Genomic DNA, 15,110 nt, shown 5'->3' with positions numbered 1-15,110 from the left:
ATTCAGCCGTTCGGGCTAAAAGTGAGTTCGACCGCCCTATGGAAATTAACATTAAAAATCATTCAAAAGATCACAATACATCCCTACCAAGAAGCATCATGTGAGGAGAGGGGGACGTGGTAAGGAGTATGCATGAGGCAGGGTGGACAAACAGGTTGGCAAATTCGGTGCCAGGGTTACATAGTAGTGGTCCTCATCTGCTGCAGCCCATGTCCATTTAATAAGTTGCCCTGCCTCTTCGCTCTAATGCAGTAAATTTGTCTCTGGTAACGGAAAGCTCAAGTGCTGTTCGTTTTGATGGAGGTGGAGGCAAAGGAAGGCTGGTCCTGCTCGAGTCATACCCCAGTTGGTGTCAGTTTTTAAGGGGACCTTTGCAGTAGTCTTACAAAATCAATGTAAGTAATTGAGGTCTACAGGGACTCTGAACAAAGGCAGATCTTGCTAGAGGTACTCCTCCTAGTACACATTCTAATGCCTAGCATATACAGTAAAACTATAAGCCCCATAGGGATTTCTCTTTCTCCTCATAAAATCTGCACCTATCCTCTTCCAGTCAGTCATGTCCATATTGTCATTTTCCGCTCTCTACTGGCATTTACTTTTAACAGAATAGGACTAGCGGCTGCCACAAAAGGCCTTTCCTCCAGAGACTAAGCTTCAGTCTCCGTGATCTTCATAGTATGTTAAGCAGGTATTTTGCAGGAGGACACACTTTCAAGAGCCACGGTACACTTGCCAGTTGCCAGACATAAGGATACAGTACTTCCTTTTGGTACCGTTGACAGTGCCGATGCCATTAACAAAGGTGTGATCCTCAACAGATGTTCAGCTGCAGATGATGTAGCACATGCCAGCAAGGCATCAACAACAGAGCACGGATGGAGTCTTGAAATTAAATGGGCTTGAAGGAGCTGCTTGGTTGTGAAGTAACTTTACTCCTTTCATGCGCTTGATGACGCTATTTAGCAGCCTATCAGATTTTTGGGGGCCTTATAGGGAGGTTTCTCAGAAGTAGATGTTTGATTCTCTTCAGACCTTGCAAGCCAGTCTATTCTCCTGTAGGTAAGGTTTCAGTGACTGTTCATCTTCAAAAGATGTGCCCCGAGAGGATTCCCCATTAGAAGAGACTTGGTTATTCAATTGTTTCTTCTGCAACTTTCTATATTTGACCTTTATGATAATTTAAACTGCATAACACTTCCTGCACATTGGGGTTGTGCTGTGGCAAAGACATTAAAAGCAATTGACAAGTGTACTGTCCACAGTCAGCCTTTTTTGTAAAGACAAGTTACATGAACTGAACAGGCTTTCTACTATGATAGAGCCATTTCCTTGTGCAAAACACCTTACTGCTTTTCACTGTACCAAGCTCCAGAGGTACAACAGGTACAGCAAAAAAGATCTTAGCTCAGCTCTGAATGGGGCTTCCTTTCACTCAACACGTGGTAGAATCTTAAGTTAAATATTCTCGAATTAAGTGATTATGCTATTGAAGTGGGACGGTTTTATATTTCATTGCACTAAGAGCATGTCACACGGAAGGACTCTAGCATCTGAATCTATGAAAGATCCAACAATGGAGAAGCATGTTTCTCTTCACTGAGTTGATCTTTCTTAGGCAGACGTTGCTTCGGGCTCTTATGGCAACTCTGGAATTCGGTTTTACTTCAAGATAAAGCCTGGTAAACAAACGTTTGCAAAGTTTTATGTTATGGAAACATCTTAATCAGGGATTTGAATTGCCTAATTCTGGGCCTAAAAGATTTTCCAGATCTATTCCATTGGGAGCCATGTGACCAAAGTAGCAGGATTCCTAGTGTGATTCAGAAGTACACTGACGTTTTTACAAATATAAAAGCATCACAATATTTATCTTTCCCAAAATGCAACTATAAAGAATACATCAGGAAAGAAGAAGAATCATTTCTCCATCCCGAGTCAAAGGTCTGAAGCAATAAATGAAGCTCAGATTTTAAGGAAATCCAAAAACTTACTGGTTGCTCTGAGGGAAATCTAAAAGGTGCTTCATGGTAACAAATGGGTGATTCAATGTTTCAGCTGGAGTGATTCTTAGTTCAGCATCAATCAATAACATTTTCCTCAACAGATTAACAAATTCTCTTCTATCAGCCTTCTCTGCCATCGAGTCACTTCCATCTAAATCCAACACCATATTCACCTGTTTATGAAAAAACGAAAAGTAATGGTCAAAATGTCTGTAAACTGCCCACATTACCAACAAATTCAACAGGTAACTTTATATAGTAACACCATCATTTTAAGTTAAAGGAGGGCATGAGGGAATACATGCGTGTATAACGGGAGTAAATTTTAGTTTCCAATTCAAATTTACCTGCTACATGTATAGCTCCAGCTGCAGATTTCAAATTACTACGGTCCAATACTTCACATAGACATAATAGAAGTTAAATATGTTACTGGAAATTAAAGCTAGAATGAAAGGTGTTTAATCACCAAGCCTTTGGTAAAGTTAACTATGCTCTGATTTAAGAACCTGTATGTTTAAAATACAGCCTTTTTTACTTTGCTGAACTGATAACTGTGTATTATGGGCCAAAAATATAATTCTGGTAACAAACCATGTAGCAGAGTGTGTAAATGTCACTAGAACCAGGAGATGGCTTTGATGACCATAACTTGTTAGTTATGTATTTACATTACATATTTAATTTGGTACATTTAAAAAGGAAACTGTATTTCCCTCAAGCAGGATGTTTATTGAAAATAATAAGTTGGTTACTTGTCAGTGCTTAATTTGAGCTGGTTGTTTCCGGTGCTCGGCACTGGCACTTTATAGTCAACTCCGACGCTACTAGCGCAAACTCGACCCAAAGTTATTGAAGCGCTTTTCATGACCATCATTTAAGGACATACTTCAGTTTTGGTAGGCATGTAGAGATAAAGTGATTTGCCCAGAGTCACAGGATGTTGAGCCTAAGCCGAGACTCTAATCTGGTTCGACAGCTCCAAAACCAACAGCTGTGGCCGTTATGCCACATCCTCTCCCCACGTGTAGGGTTTCATGGTTAGACTTTGTTTTAGACGTTGCTAAAAGAAGCAATGAGCTGGTGCAAGCTGACTACTGACAAGAGCCCCAGCACTTTTTTCCCCCCAAATGAACTATTGACTTGACTATATTGTTGGTTAGATTAAGGAAAATAAAAACTTCCATTTATGTTATTTATAAGGAGTGTTGTGTTTACATTGAAACGCATTCCCCAATTGAACAGTGACCACATCTACTGACCTATAAGATGAGTGACTTAGTAAAGACCTCCAGTCCCATTTCCCTAAACAGTGTGATCATATTTTCACAATTCAATGAAAAATCACCACACCACAAATTGAATGTAGTAGTGCAATAACGGTCACTTCTAAGATTACATAGGATGACAGAAGGGACAACCAGAAAGGTAGTGTGTTTGATATAACTGGTAACTCCATGTGTGAAGTCATGAGCAGTGGATGGAGTGAGGGAGAGTTAAAATTGACAATTTCAAATGCTTGAATCAGAATAGGAAGCAGTATTGTAGTTAAATATTTATCTATATAGGTAAAAGTACCCTGGAGGATGGTGGGTAACAGTTCAACACAACCATAAACACAATAATTGCATATCTATAAAATGACTGCATAATTTAAAAGTAAATGTATATTGAAAGAGACAATAATGCAGTATGGAACGTTGTGATATGCATTAGCAAAGACATATCCTTATCACTTATCTTTACAGAGGATCATCTCATTAGAACAAATGACAAAAATACACTGGTGCTACAGCTGCATCGCTTCTATGAGTGGATTCTAGGCAGTAGTGCTTCTTGAACATGTGGGTGCTCTTAAACGTTGCCGCAGGGCATATCTTCTCCAGCTAGACGCCTGCAAAGAGCATCCAAGGTAGAAAACTGTCCCTGTGGAGTGCGCCTTTGCTGTAGTCCGTAAGAGACCAACAGCTGATGAGATTTTCTGAATTGCTTGGTACAATCGAGATAAAAATTGATACAGCACTTAATGTCCAAGGTGTGGAGAGACCTTTCCACTGAAGATTGCGGATTAGGAAAGAAAGTGCACAGTATATTAGGTTAATTGAGATGGAATTACGATGGAACCTAAGGGATGAACTTTAGGTTTGCGCTGAGAAGCACAGTCAGTGAAGCAGAACAAGTATTCCTGTATTGTAAAAGCTTGAATTTCATGGACGCTTCTAGTAGCTGTGAAAGCCAACAAGAAATGCGTTACTTACCTGTAACTGCAGTTATCCAGTATTTGTGTCTTTCATAGATTCACATGCCTGAATCATTCCCCGTCGTCGAGACGGGAGTCTCCGGTACATAGAAAAGTAATGTCCTATAGACATACTTAGAGAATAGTAGGCCTAGAGGCCTCACCTTAGTAACATATCCATGTCCTTCTGTAAAAAGGACCAAACTATGGCTCTTCTCTAATCAGCTGCCACCTCCCTCTAGAACCTTCCTGTCAGGAGCCTCAGTCCCTCAGATTTTCGTACGCACTAAGCTAAGTAGGTGTGGTACTGAGAGAATTAGGTGAGTCCTTCCAGGGAAGGCGGGAGGGTTGCATGTGAATCTATGAAAGACACCAATACTGGATAACTGCAGTTACATGTAAGTAACGCATTTCTTATCCAGTATTATGGGCGTCTTTCATAGATTCACATGCCTGAATCAGAGTAGCAAGCAATGCAGAGTGCACATTTCTGATGGAACAGCATATACAAGTCCTTAGATAATGCACATCATGTGAGCATGAACCATTATTAGACATCCACAATAAGCATTAGTAAAGAAATGTGTACATCAGAGTAGGATGGAGGGACCGAGGAAGGCTCACCTTACTGAAATAGATGGCGTAACACTGTTTGTCCCACTACTGCATCATGCATCAGCTCTGTATCCAGGCAGTAGTGCCTAGTGAAGGTATGCAGCGATTTCCATGTTGCCGCCCTGCAAATGTCAATGACTAGCGCCCCTGGAAAGAGAGCCATAGAAGTGGACATAGCTCTCGTGGAGTGCGCTCTCACTTTGGAATGCAATGGCTGTCCAGCTTGGTCATGACCGAAAGCAATGGCTGCAGAAATCCATCTGGAGATGCTCTGCTTGGTAAGTGGTAGACCTTTATTAGGTCTGCTGTAAGCTACGAATAGCTGGTTAGATTTCCTGAATGTTTTCGTTTTGTCAATGTAAAACTTCAAGCATCGTTAGAGATCCAAAGAATGCAGCGATCTCTCAGCTGCCGTGCTTGGGTTTGGAAAGAAGGAACGCTGAACCACAGGTTCATTTAGGTGGACGTCCGACGGGACTCTTGGGATAAACCTAGGATTGGTTCTCAGGATTACTCTGTCGTTTTTAAAACTGCAGAAAAGGATCCTGGATTGAAAACGCCTGTAGCTCACTGACCCTCCTTGCAGATGTGAGCGCCAGGAGGAGTGCTGTTTTCCACGAGACATACTTTAGGTCAGCTCTGTGTACTGTTCGAACGGATGCTTCATGAGCTGGTTAAGAACCACATTAGAATGCCAGGTAGGTGGCAACATCCTTGCTGGCGGGAAAGATCTGTATAATCCTTTTAGAAATTGCTTAATAAACCTGCTTGACCAGAGACATTGACTCTTTGAAGTTCTTTTATAACGAGATATTGCTGCTAAGTGTACTTTAATGGAGGAGTGGGCTAGGCCCGACTGTGCCAGATGTAATAGATAAGGTAAGATTTGCTCTGGTGAATAGGAGAAAAGCCGAATGCCTTGATCTGCACACCAAACACAAAAACGCTTCCATTTCAGGGAATACGTTTTGGTCGTGCTATCCGCCCTTGCTCTGGCAAGAATGTCTCTACACAGCCTAGTGGAATATTTAGACTGTGGAACTCTCGGAACTCAGGAGCCCGGCAGCTAACCTGAGAGACTTCAGAACCGGATGTTGAGCTTGATTGTTGTTCATTGTGAATAGACCTGGATGGTGCCGCAGGTGGATCGGTGGCTCCAGGGATAGACTGTGGAGCTCTGTGAACCAATGTTGCCCCGGCCAAGTTGGGGCTATTAAAATTAGAGTAAAAGGCTCCACCTAAATTTTCCTGAGGACTCTGGGAAGCATCAGGAATGGCGGAAAGGCGTACACAAAGACGTTGCGCCATGCGATGGAAAATGCATTCCCTAGAGACCCTGACTGGGGATGCCAACTTGCGAAGTGTTGGCATTTGGCGTTCATTCTCGCAGCAAATAGATAGATTTGCGGCGTGCCCCATCTGGAGAAGATCTGGTCGATAATTTGTTGATCTAGCTCCCACTCGTGTGACGATGTTTTCTGCCTGCCCAATGCGTCGGCGAGCACATTGTCCGTGTCTGGGACATATTCCGCCCTTAGGGTTACATTGTGGAGTAGGAGTCAATTCCAGATTTTTTGTGACTCGCGAAAGAGCGTCAGCGAGCGTGTCCCTCCCTGTTTGTTGAGGTAGTGCATAGTTGTGGTGTTGTCTGTCCGGACGAGCACCAGGGAATGTTTGATTCTTGGCAGGAATGCTTGAAGGGCCAGGAAGACTGCCCGCAGTTCGAGCAGATTGATATGTAGTTTCTTCTCCATAGGAGACCAAATCCCGCTTATCTGTAGCTCTTGCAGAAAAAACTCCCCAGCCTTCCAATGAGGCGCCTGTTGTGACAACATGAAGAGCAGCCAGAAGCAGGAATGACAAGCCTTGAGACAGGTTTTGAGATGACATCCACCATTGCAGGGCTCCGACCATCTGAGGATTCACTTTTATGTGGTCGTCGAATGACCCTGTGCATTAGACCCACTGCTTTGAGAGCGCCTCCTGTAGAGGTCTCATTCACAGTAGACAGTGAGGAATCGGAGGATATCCGATGACATCATCCCCAGGAGGGATTTGAAGAGGCTGACTGTCAAGACTTTCTTTGAGGCTACTATAGCAGCTAGTGCAAGGAGCTTGTTCATCCTTTCTCTGGATGGTAAAGCTTTTGCTGACCGTGTGTCCAGGGTTGCACCTAGGAAACTGATGCACTGAGAAGGTTGTATGACCGATTTTTCCTGATTGAGGGTGAGACCCAAGCAATCGAAAAGCTTTAAACTAGCGTTGGAAGACCTGGACACGTCTTCTAAGGATGGAGCCTTGATCAGCCAGTCATTCAGATACAGAAAGACTTGGTGATGGCACTGTCTGAGATATGCCGCCACCGGGGTACGACATTTCATGAATATGCGCGGTGCAGACTTGAGCCCAAAGGGCAGAACGCGAAACTGCAAGTGTCTGCCCGCTACTGCAAATGGCAAGTAACTTTTTGTGATTCCTGTGAATTGGGAAATGGAAGTAAGCGTCCTGTAGGTCTAGGGACGCCCTAAAATCCTGCTATTACAGTAGTTGCAAGACCTCCTGGATCGTTACCATGCGAAACGACTGATTCTTAGGAATTTGGAGAGCCCTAAGCGGGGATAAAACCATTTTCCCTTCTGAGATGGAGGTACTCTCTCTATTGCTCCTTTTTGCAGCATAAATCGAGATCTCTCGTAGAAGCAGCCGTAGATTTTTGTTACTTCCGCTGTCCTTTACCTTGAAAGGACGACTTCCCCAAAAAAGGATTGCTTGTTTTGCTGCTGTTGGCGCTGTTGGTATTGCTGTCTACTCTGGCCTGAAGAGCAGGAAGCCTTGTTTTATTAATTTCCTCTGTAGGAAGACTGTCCTCTTCCTCGATTTCTACTTAAGGAATGGTTCTTATACTGAAGAGTGCCCAAAGCTCTCGCAGCGTCTGCTTCGTAAATATTTTGTGCCAAATAGTAACTGGGTATCATATGGCCTGTCCAAAACCTTTGTCTGCACCTCAGGACGGAAAGAGGTTGCCTTTAGCCATCCTTGGAGCCGCAAGACTGCCACTCAAGCCAACTGGCGGAACCCTGTCATAGCGATATCCATCGCTCAGTCTATAATTTCTGACGCCGATGCTTCACCATCTAGCAGAATCCTCTTTATTTCCTCTTTGGGTGAATCTGGCAATTCCGACAGGTATGGGGCTATGAGTGCCAACAATTGTCTATTATAGCGTCCCAAGAGCGCTAGGGCGTTCGCGGCCTTTACCGTCATTGCTGACATTGAGGAAAACCTGTTCCCAATGTTGTCCACTCTTCTTCCCTCCTTATCAGGAGAAAGCGACAAAGGGGCTGAAGGATTCCTGGAGGTCTTCTGGGCCGCCTGTGTCACCATGGAGTCCGGCTTAGGATTCCTGTTAAACGCGCTGGTGCTGTATCTGGCGCCTTATACTTCTTGGTGATACAAAGGAGGGGTTCTGCATGACCTTTACCGCTTCTGACTATAGGTAATCGATAATCGGTATTGACCTTACTGCCTTCTTGAGAGGTTCTTTGAATTCATACAAGAAGCAGACCTGTTCTTGAGAGATCATTGAGATCTTAAAACATTGAGCAGCTCTTTCCACCACATAATAAGAGATTCCAGAATTGTCGGAATTTCCCTCGTCGACGAGTCAGTCGACGAGATCGCAGTCATAGACTATGCCGTTGTAGACGAGCAGTCATAGACGAGGCCGTCGTAGGCGCCGCCATAGACTATCCGTCGTAGACTAGGCCATCGTCGACGACGCCGTCGTAGACTACGCCGTCGTAGACGAGGCCATGGTAGGCGAGGCCATGGTAGACGAGGCCATGGTAGACGAGGCCATCGTAGACTAGGCCATCGAAGACGTCATAGACTAGCCTTCGTAGACGAGGCCATCGTAGACGAAGCCATCGTAGACGTCATAGATGAGCCTTCGTAGACGAGGCCATCGTAGACGAAGCCATCGTAGACGTCATAGATGAGCCTTCGTAGACGAGGCCACCGTAGACGAGGCCATCGTAGACGAGGCCATCGTAGACGTCATAGACGAGGCCATCGTAGACGAGGCCATCGTAGACGTCATAGACGAGGCCATCGTAGACGAGGCCATCGTAGACGTCATAGACTAGGCCATCGTAGACGAGGCCATCGTAGACGTCTTTGACGAGGCCATCGTAGACGTCATAGACGAGGCCATCGTAGACGTCATAGACGAGGCCATCGTAGACGTCATAGACGAGGCCATCGTAGACGTCATAGACGAGGCCATCGTAGACGTCATAGACGAGGCCATCGTAGACGTCATAGACGAGGCCATCGTAGACGTCATAGACGAGCAGTCATAGACGAGGCCATGGTAGACGTCATAGACGAGCCGTCATAGACGAGGCCATCGTAGACGACGCCGTCGTAGACGAGGCCATGGTAGGCGAGGCCATGGTAGACGAGGCCATGGTAGACGTCATAGACGAGCCGTCATAGACGAGGCCATCGTAGACGACGCCGTCGTAGACGAGGCCATGGTAGGCGAGGCCATGGTAGACGAGGCCATGGTAGACGAGGCCATGGTAGACGAGGCCATGGTAGACGAGGCCATGGTAGACGAGGCCATGGTAGACGAGGCCATCGTAGACGTCATAGACGAGCCTTCGTAGACGAGGCCATCGTAGACGTCATAGACAAGGCCATCGTAGATGAGGCCATCGTCGACGTCATAGACGAGCAGTCATAGACGAAGCCATCGTCGACGTCATAGACGAGCAGTCATAGACGAGGCCATGGTAGACGAGGCCATGGTAGACGAGGCCATGGTAGACGAGGCCATGGTAGGCCATCGTCGACTAGGCCATCATCGACGAGATCGCAGTCATAGACTATGCCGTTGTAGACGAGCAGTCATAGACGAGGCCGTCGTAGGCGCCGCCATAGACTATCCGTCGTAGACTAGGCCATCGTCGACGACGCCGTCGTAGACTACGCCGTCGTAGACGAGGCCATGGTAGACGAGGCCATGGTAGACGAGGCCATGGTAGACGAGGCCATCGTAGACTAGGCCATCGAAGACGTCATAGACTAGCCTTCGTAGACGAGGCCATCGTAGACGAAGCCATCGTAGACGTCATAGATGAGCCTTCGTAGACGAGGCCATCGTAGACGAAGCCATCGTAGACGTCATAGATGAGCCTTCGTAGACGAGGCCACCGTAGACGAGGCCATCGTAGACGAGGCCATCGTAGACGTCATAGACGAGGCCATCGTAGACGAGGCCATCGTAGACGTCATAGACTAGGCCATCGTAGACGAGGCCATCGTAGACGTCTTTGACGAGGCCATCGTAGACGTCATAGACGAGGCCATCGTAGACGTCATAGACGAGGCCATCGTAGACGTCATAGACGAGGCCATCGTAGACGTCATAGACGAGGCCATCGTAGACGTCATAGACGAGGCCATCGTAGACGTCATAGACGAGCAGTCATAGACGAGGCCATGGTAGACGTCATAGACGAGCCGTCATAGACGAGGCCATCGTAGACGACGCCGTCGTAGACGAGGCCATGGTAGGCGAGGCCATGGTAGACGAGGCCATGGTAGACGTCATAGACGAGCCGTCATAGACGAGGCCATCGTAGACGACGCCGTCGTAGACGAGGCCATGGTAGGCGAGGCCATGGTAGACGAGGCCATGGTAGACGAGGCCATGGTAGACGAGGCCATGGTAGACGAGGCCATGGTAGACGAGGCCATGGTAGACGAGGCCATCGTAGACGAGGCCATCGTAGACGTCATAGACGAGCCTTCGTAGACGAGGCCATCGTAGACGTCATAGACAAGGCCATCGTAGATGAGGCCATCGTCGACGTCATAGACGAGCAGTCATAGACGAAGCCATCGTCGACGTCATAGACGAGCAGTCATAGACGAGGCCATGGTAGACGAGGCCATGGTAGACGAGGCCATGGTAGACGAGGCCATGGTAGGCCATCGTCGACTAGGCCATCGTCGACTAGGCCATCGTCGACTAGGCCATCGTCGACTAGGCCATCGTCGACTAGGCCATCGTCGACTAGGCCATCGTCGACTAGGCCATCGTCGACGAGGCCGTCGTCGACGAGGCCGTCGTAGACGAGGCCGTCGTAGACGAGGCCGTCGTAGACGAGGCCGTCGTAGACGAGGTTATCGTAGACGAGGCCATCGTCGATGCTGTCAACAGGCCGTCGTAGACGAGGGCATCATAGACTAGGCCATCGTCGACGCCTTACACAGGCCGTCATAGACGAGCCGTCATAGACGAGGCCATCGTAGACGAGGCCATCGTAGACGAGGCCATCGTAGACGAAGAGGCAGTAATAGGCAATGATGATGGTTTCTTAGTCGACGATCCTGTTGACGATGTTGGCTTTTTAGTCTTTACCTCATGAGGTATAGAAGACGCCTTCCTGAAGGGTCCTATGACCAGAGGAGTGATTTTGACAGCTCCGAAGTAGTCTTTTTTACATGATTTTTCTCCGAAAGCAAGTTCTTTACTCTCCTTTTTCACAGAGTGAGGAGATTTTGAAGACCTGCGCCCAGAAGACCCACGAGTGGTCTTTTTGAGGGCCTTCTCAGGACGTTCCCCTGAGGAATAAGTATGAGGAGATTATCTTCTCTTTTGAGATCTCCTAGATGTTGAGGTCAACGCCTCATCACTTTCACTGGAGAAAATAAAAAACCTCCTTTCTGGTCTTAGTGTTTGACACCATATTAAAAGTCGCCCTTCACGACCTCTCAAAAAACGTACTTGAGAAAGAGCGACATACCTTGCAGTCTTTCCTTACCAGACCTTCTTTAAAGAATGTATTTGAAGATAATCCATACTAGAAAAGAATCCTTGACAACAAAGTTATTTATTAAAGTGCAAAAAACACAGAATCTGAGCAGAGCTCAGAGGAGATTCCCTTAGCACAACGTGCGGTAGAAAATCTGAGGGACTGAGGCTCCTGACAGGAAGGTTCTAGAGGGAGGTGGCAGCTGATTGGCTCTTCTCTATAGTTTTTACAAAAGGACATGGATATGTTACCAAGGTGAGGCTTCTAGGCCTACTATTCTCTATGTAGGTCTATAAGACATTACTTTTCTATGTACCAGAGACTCCAGTCTCGACAACGGGGAATGATTCAGGCATGTTAATCTATGAAAGACACCCATAATACTGGATAACAGAGCGGCCTTCCAGGTGAGAAATCAGAGATCTGCCCTGTGAATGGGCTTAAATGGCACCATCATAAGCAGTGAGAGAACCACAATGAGATGCCATTCTGGGGGAAGACATTACTAGAGGGAAAGCTCTGAACATTCCCTTTATGAATTATTTGACTAACCTACTCAGAGAGGGAGATTGAGAGGACCATCTGAATCTAAAGAGTAGGTATGGCAGAATTAGATGGGGATGCTTCCAAGGGATGGAGGTTTGATTGCTGGCACCATAAGCAGAACCTTTTCCATTTAAATTTGTATGTGTTTTTGTTTGTTAATTCGGCCCTCGCTTTGGCCAGACTGTCCCTGTAGTGTAGGGAGAGATTTGCTTTCCAGAATTCATGAGTCATGCATGTAACTGGAGAGAGGCTGGGTCCGGATCAGGATCTGTTAGTTGCTCCTCATCAGGTGGTTGTGGATCCTGGGTAGACAGAATGGGATTGGTCTCAGAGAACAGCAGGAGCTCCGCAAACCAATGCTGTCTGAGCCATCTGGGAGCTATTAGAATGCATCAACAGCTCTACATCTTGGAGCCACCCACGCACAGACAGTGCTATGACACCGTTAGCACTTGCACGGTTATAGCACTTTTGCTATGGTAGGCGGGGGTGGGCCAACAAGTACAACAGATAAAGGCAGAAGGGAGTAAGCAACATGACGGATGGCAGATGGGGGCGGCAATATCAAGTAAAGCGGGAGGAGGGCAGAAGTGATGGGAATAGCATTACAACACAGGAGGAGAGTGGAACAAGGCAATAAAGCTAAGGGGATGGCTGGGGTACTAATAGGAACTGCCAATTTAGCAGCTCGATCTTGCAGGAAAAAGGATTTAGATGGAATGTGACCCCTTAACTGTTCAGATTCCAGGGAGACAGCTCCTGTCAGCAAAAAAAGGTGCCCAGTCCCTGGGGAGAAAAGGTGCTCAGCCAGGCCAAGCTTCCCAGGCCCATGTGTGATGTGCTGCTCCAGAGAGATTTTTTTAACTTGGTTTATTCCATTATGAAAATAGGACTAAAAGTCCCAAAATTCAGAGGAAACAAATGTGGACTGGACCAATATATTATGCAGGGCCATGGAAAACGTTGCAGCTATGGATGCTTCCAGTCCAAATACTGCCACTGAACCCTCTCTGTGGCCAGTGACCGATCACTAAAGGATTGTTGGGGCAATAAATCAACCCCCCATTTTTTGATTACCACACCAACTGAGCTGTCACCTTCTACACTTTCACAATGCCTTTGAAGAAACAAGTTACTTACCTGTAACTTTAGTTCTCCAGTATTGGTAACTTTCATAGATTCCCATAGCTTGTATCATTCCCCGTCGTCGGAATGGGAGCCTCGGTAAATTATATATATAATTTTGACGACACTAGCTGTGATCCTTCCACTCAGACCAGAATTAGAAATATCAACCTGCTACAAAAAGGAGCTGGGATCAGCCCCTTTAAGAAAAAATCTAAGTATATTCCCATGATGACCAGAGACGCTTTGGACACTTTTCACGACTGTGTGGTGGAAGATATCAAAAAATTAAACATACAAGTACAGTCCAAAAGGATGAAAAGGAAAAAACATATCCAGCAAAAGAAAAGAGACTATGCCAAAATCATGAAAACATTGGGGGAGAACAATGAAATCATAGTCAAAAAATCTGACAAGGGCGGCAATTTAGTAATCTGGCCCGAGAGGAGTACATCAAAGAGGCGAAACGTCAACTTAACAATGTTGACTGTTACGAGCTGTCCAACATCAAAAACTATAATACAGCCATTGAATCTCTTAAAAAATTGTTGATGCAATTGCGTAGAGATGGACTAGTATCTAATGATGAATTTAAATTTATGTATAATGACAATCCAATTGTGCCGGTTCTTTATTTAATACCGAAAGTACATAAAGGTGTTTCTCCCATCCCTGGCAGACCCATCATTTCTGCTATAGGGAGTGTAGCGGAACAGGTTGGTCAATACGTGGATTTTTTCCTACAGAATCTTGTTAAATCCCTGCCTAGTTACATTAAGGATACTGGGGATTTTCTCAGTAAAGTGGAAAATATGCGATAGTCAGGAGAAATGTATCTCATCTCATTAGACATTGAGTCTTTATATACCAGCATTGACCACCAGGCAGGGCTTAAAGCAGTAAAATTATTTTTGGACCAAAGACCGTGCGAGTTTTATCAGCACAACAAGGCTTTAATCAATTTAATGAGCTGGTGCCTAAACAATAATTTCTTTCTTTTTGGGAAGGAATTATTTAAGCAACTGAGGGGTGTGGCAATGGGAGTCTGCTTCTCCCCCAGCTATGCGTGCTTGCACGTTGGCTGGTGGGAGGAGCAGGTTCTCAAGAAGGACTATTCTTCTATCTTTGACACTAACATCAAATACTTCCTTAGGTATATTGATGATATTTTCATCGTATGGCAAGGAAGTAAAGAAAAGGCAGTAGAGTTCATAGACAACATCAATGTGAATAATTTAAATCTCCACTTTACCTCCCACATTGATAACTCTAGTATAGAGTTCCTGGATGTCAAGTTATATGTGGTGGATGGAAGGGTAGAAAGTACCTTATTCAGAAAGCCCACTGCGGGCAATATAACACTTCACGCCTCCAGTGCACATCCCAGGCACCTTGTTGCCAGCATCCCTTATGGAGAGCTTTTACGCCTCAAAAGGATATGCAGCACTGGCATTGAATATAATGCTTGTGCTGCAGAATCTATACAACGAATGAAAGCATGAGGCTATTCGGATAAAATACTGACAACAGCACTTACTAAAACCGCTCTCAGATCCCGAGCCAGTCTGTTACCACCACCTAGAGAGGAAATAGTAGATCCTAATGACTCTCCTGAACTGATAGCCACTTCTGAGATGAACGAGTATGATCAATGTCCAAGATTGATAACAGCGTACAGTGAGAATGAACGGAAAATCAGATCTATTGTGAACAAGAACTGGGCGATAGTCTTAACTGATCCCGTGTTAAGAATGA

General features: G+C 45.8%; 1 protein-coding gene across 3 annotated transcripts in view; it reads right to left on the bottom strand.

Annotated features, from left to right (window-relative positions):
* The window catches only part of HIPK3 (homeodomain interacting protein kinase 3), a 565,819-nt gene that overhangs the window by 256,086 nt on the left and 294,623 nt on the right, over positions 1-15,110 (bottom strand). For all 3 annotated transcript variants that reach the window (XM_086955870.1, XM_086955868.1, XM_086955869.1), the window contains exon 6: positions 1,995-2,179. In XM_086955870.1, the coding sequence (XP_086811996.1) occupies positions 1,995-2,179 (185 nt within the window). The remainder of the gene's footprint in view (positions 1-1,994; positions 2,180-15,110) is intronic.

This window comes from Lissotriton vulgaris, chromosome 2_1 (assembly GCF_964263255.1).
Source record: "Lissotriton vulgaris chromosome 2_1, aLisVul1.2, whole genome shotgun sequence".
Lineage (NCBI taxonomy): Eukaryota > Metazoa > Chordata > Amphibia > Caudata > Salamandridae > Lissotriton > Lissotriton vulgaris.
Note: the sequence above shows the minus strand (reverse complement) of the source record. Positions and strands in the feature narration are given on the sequence as shown.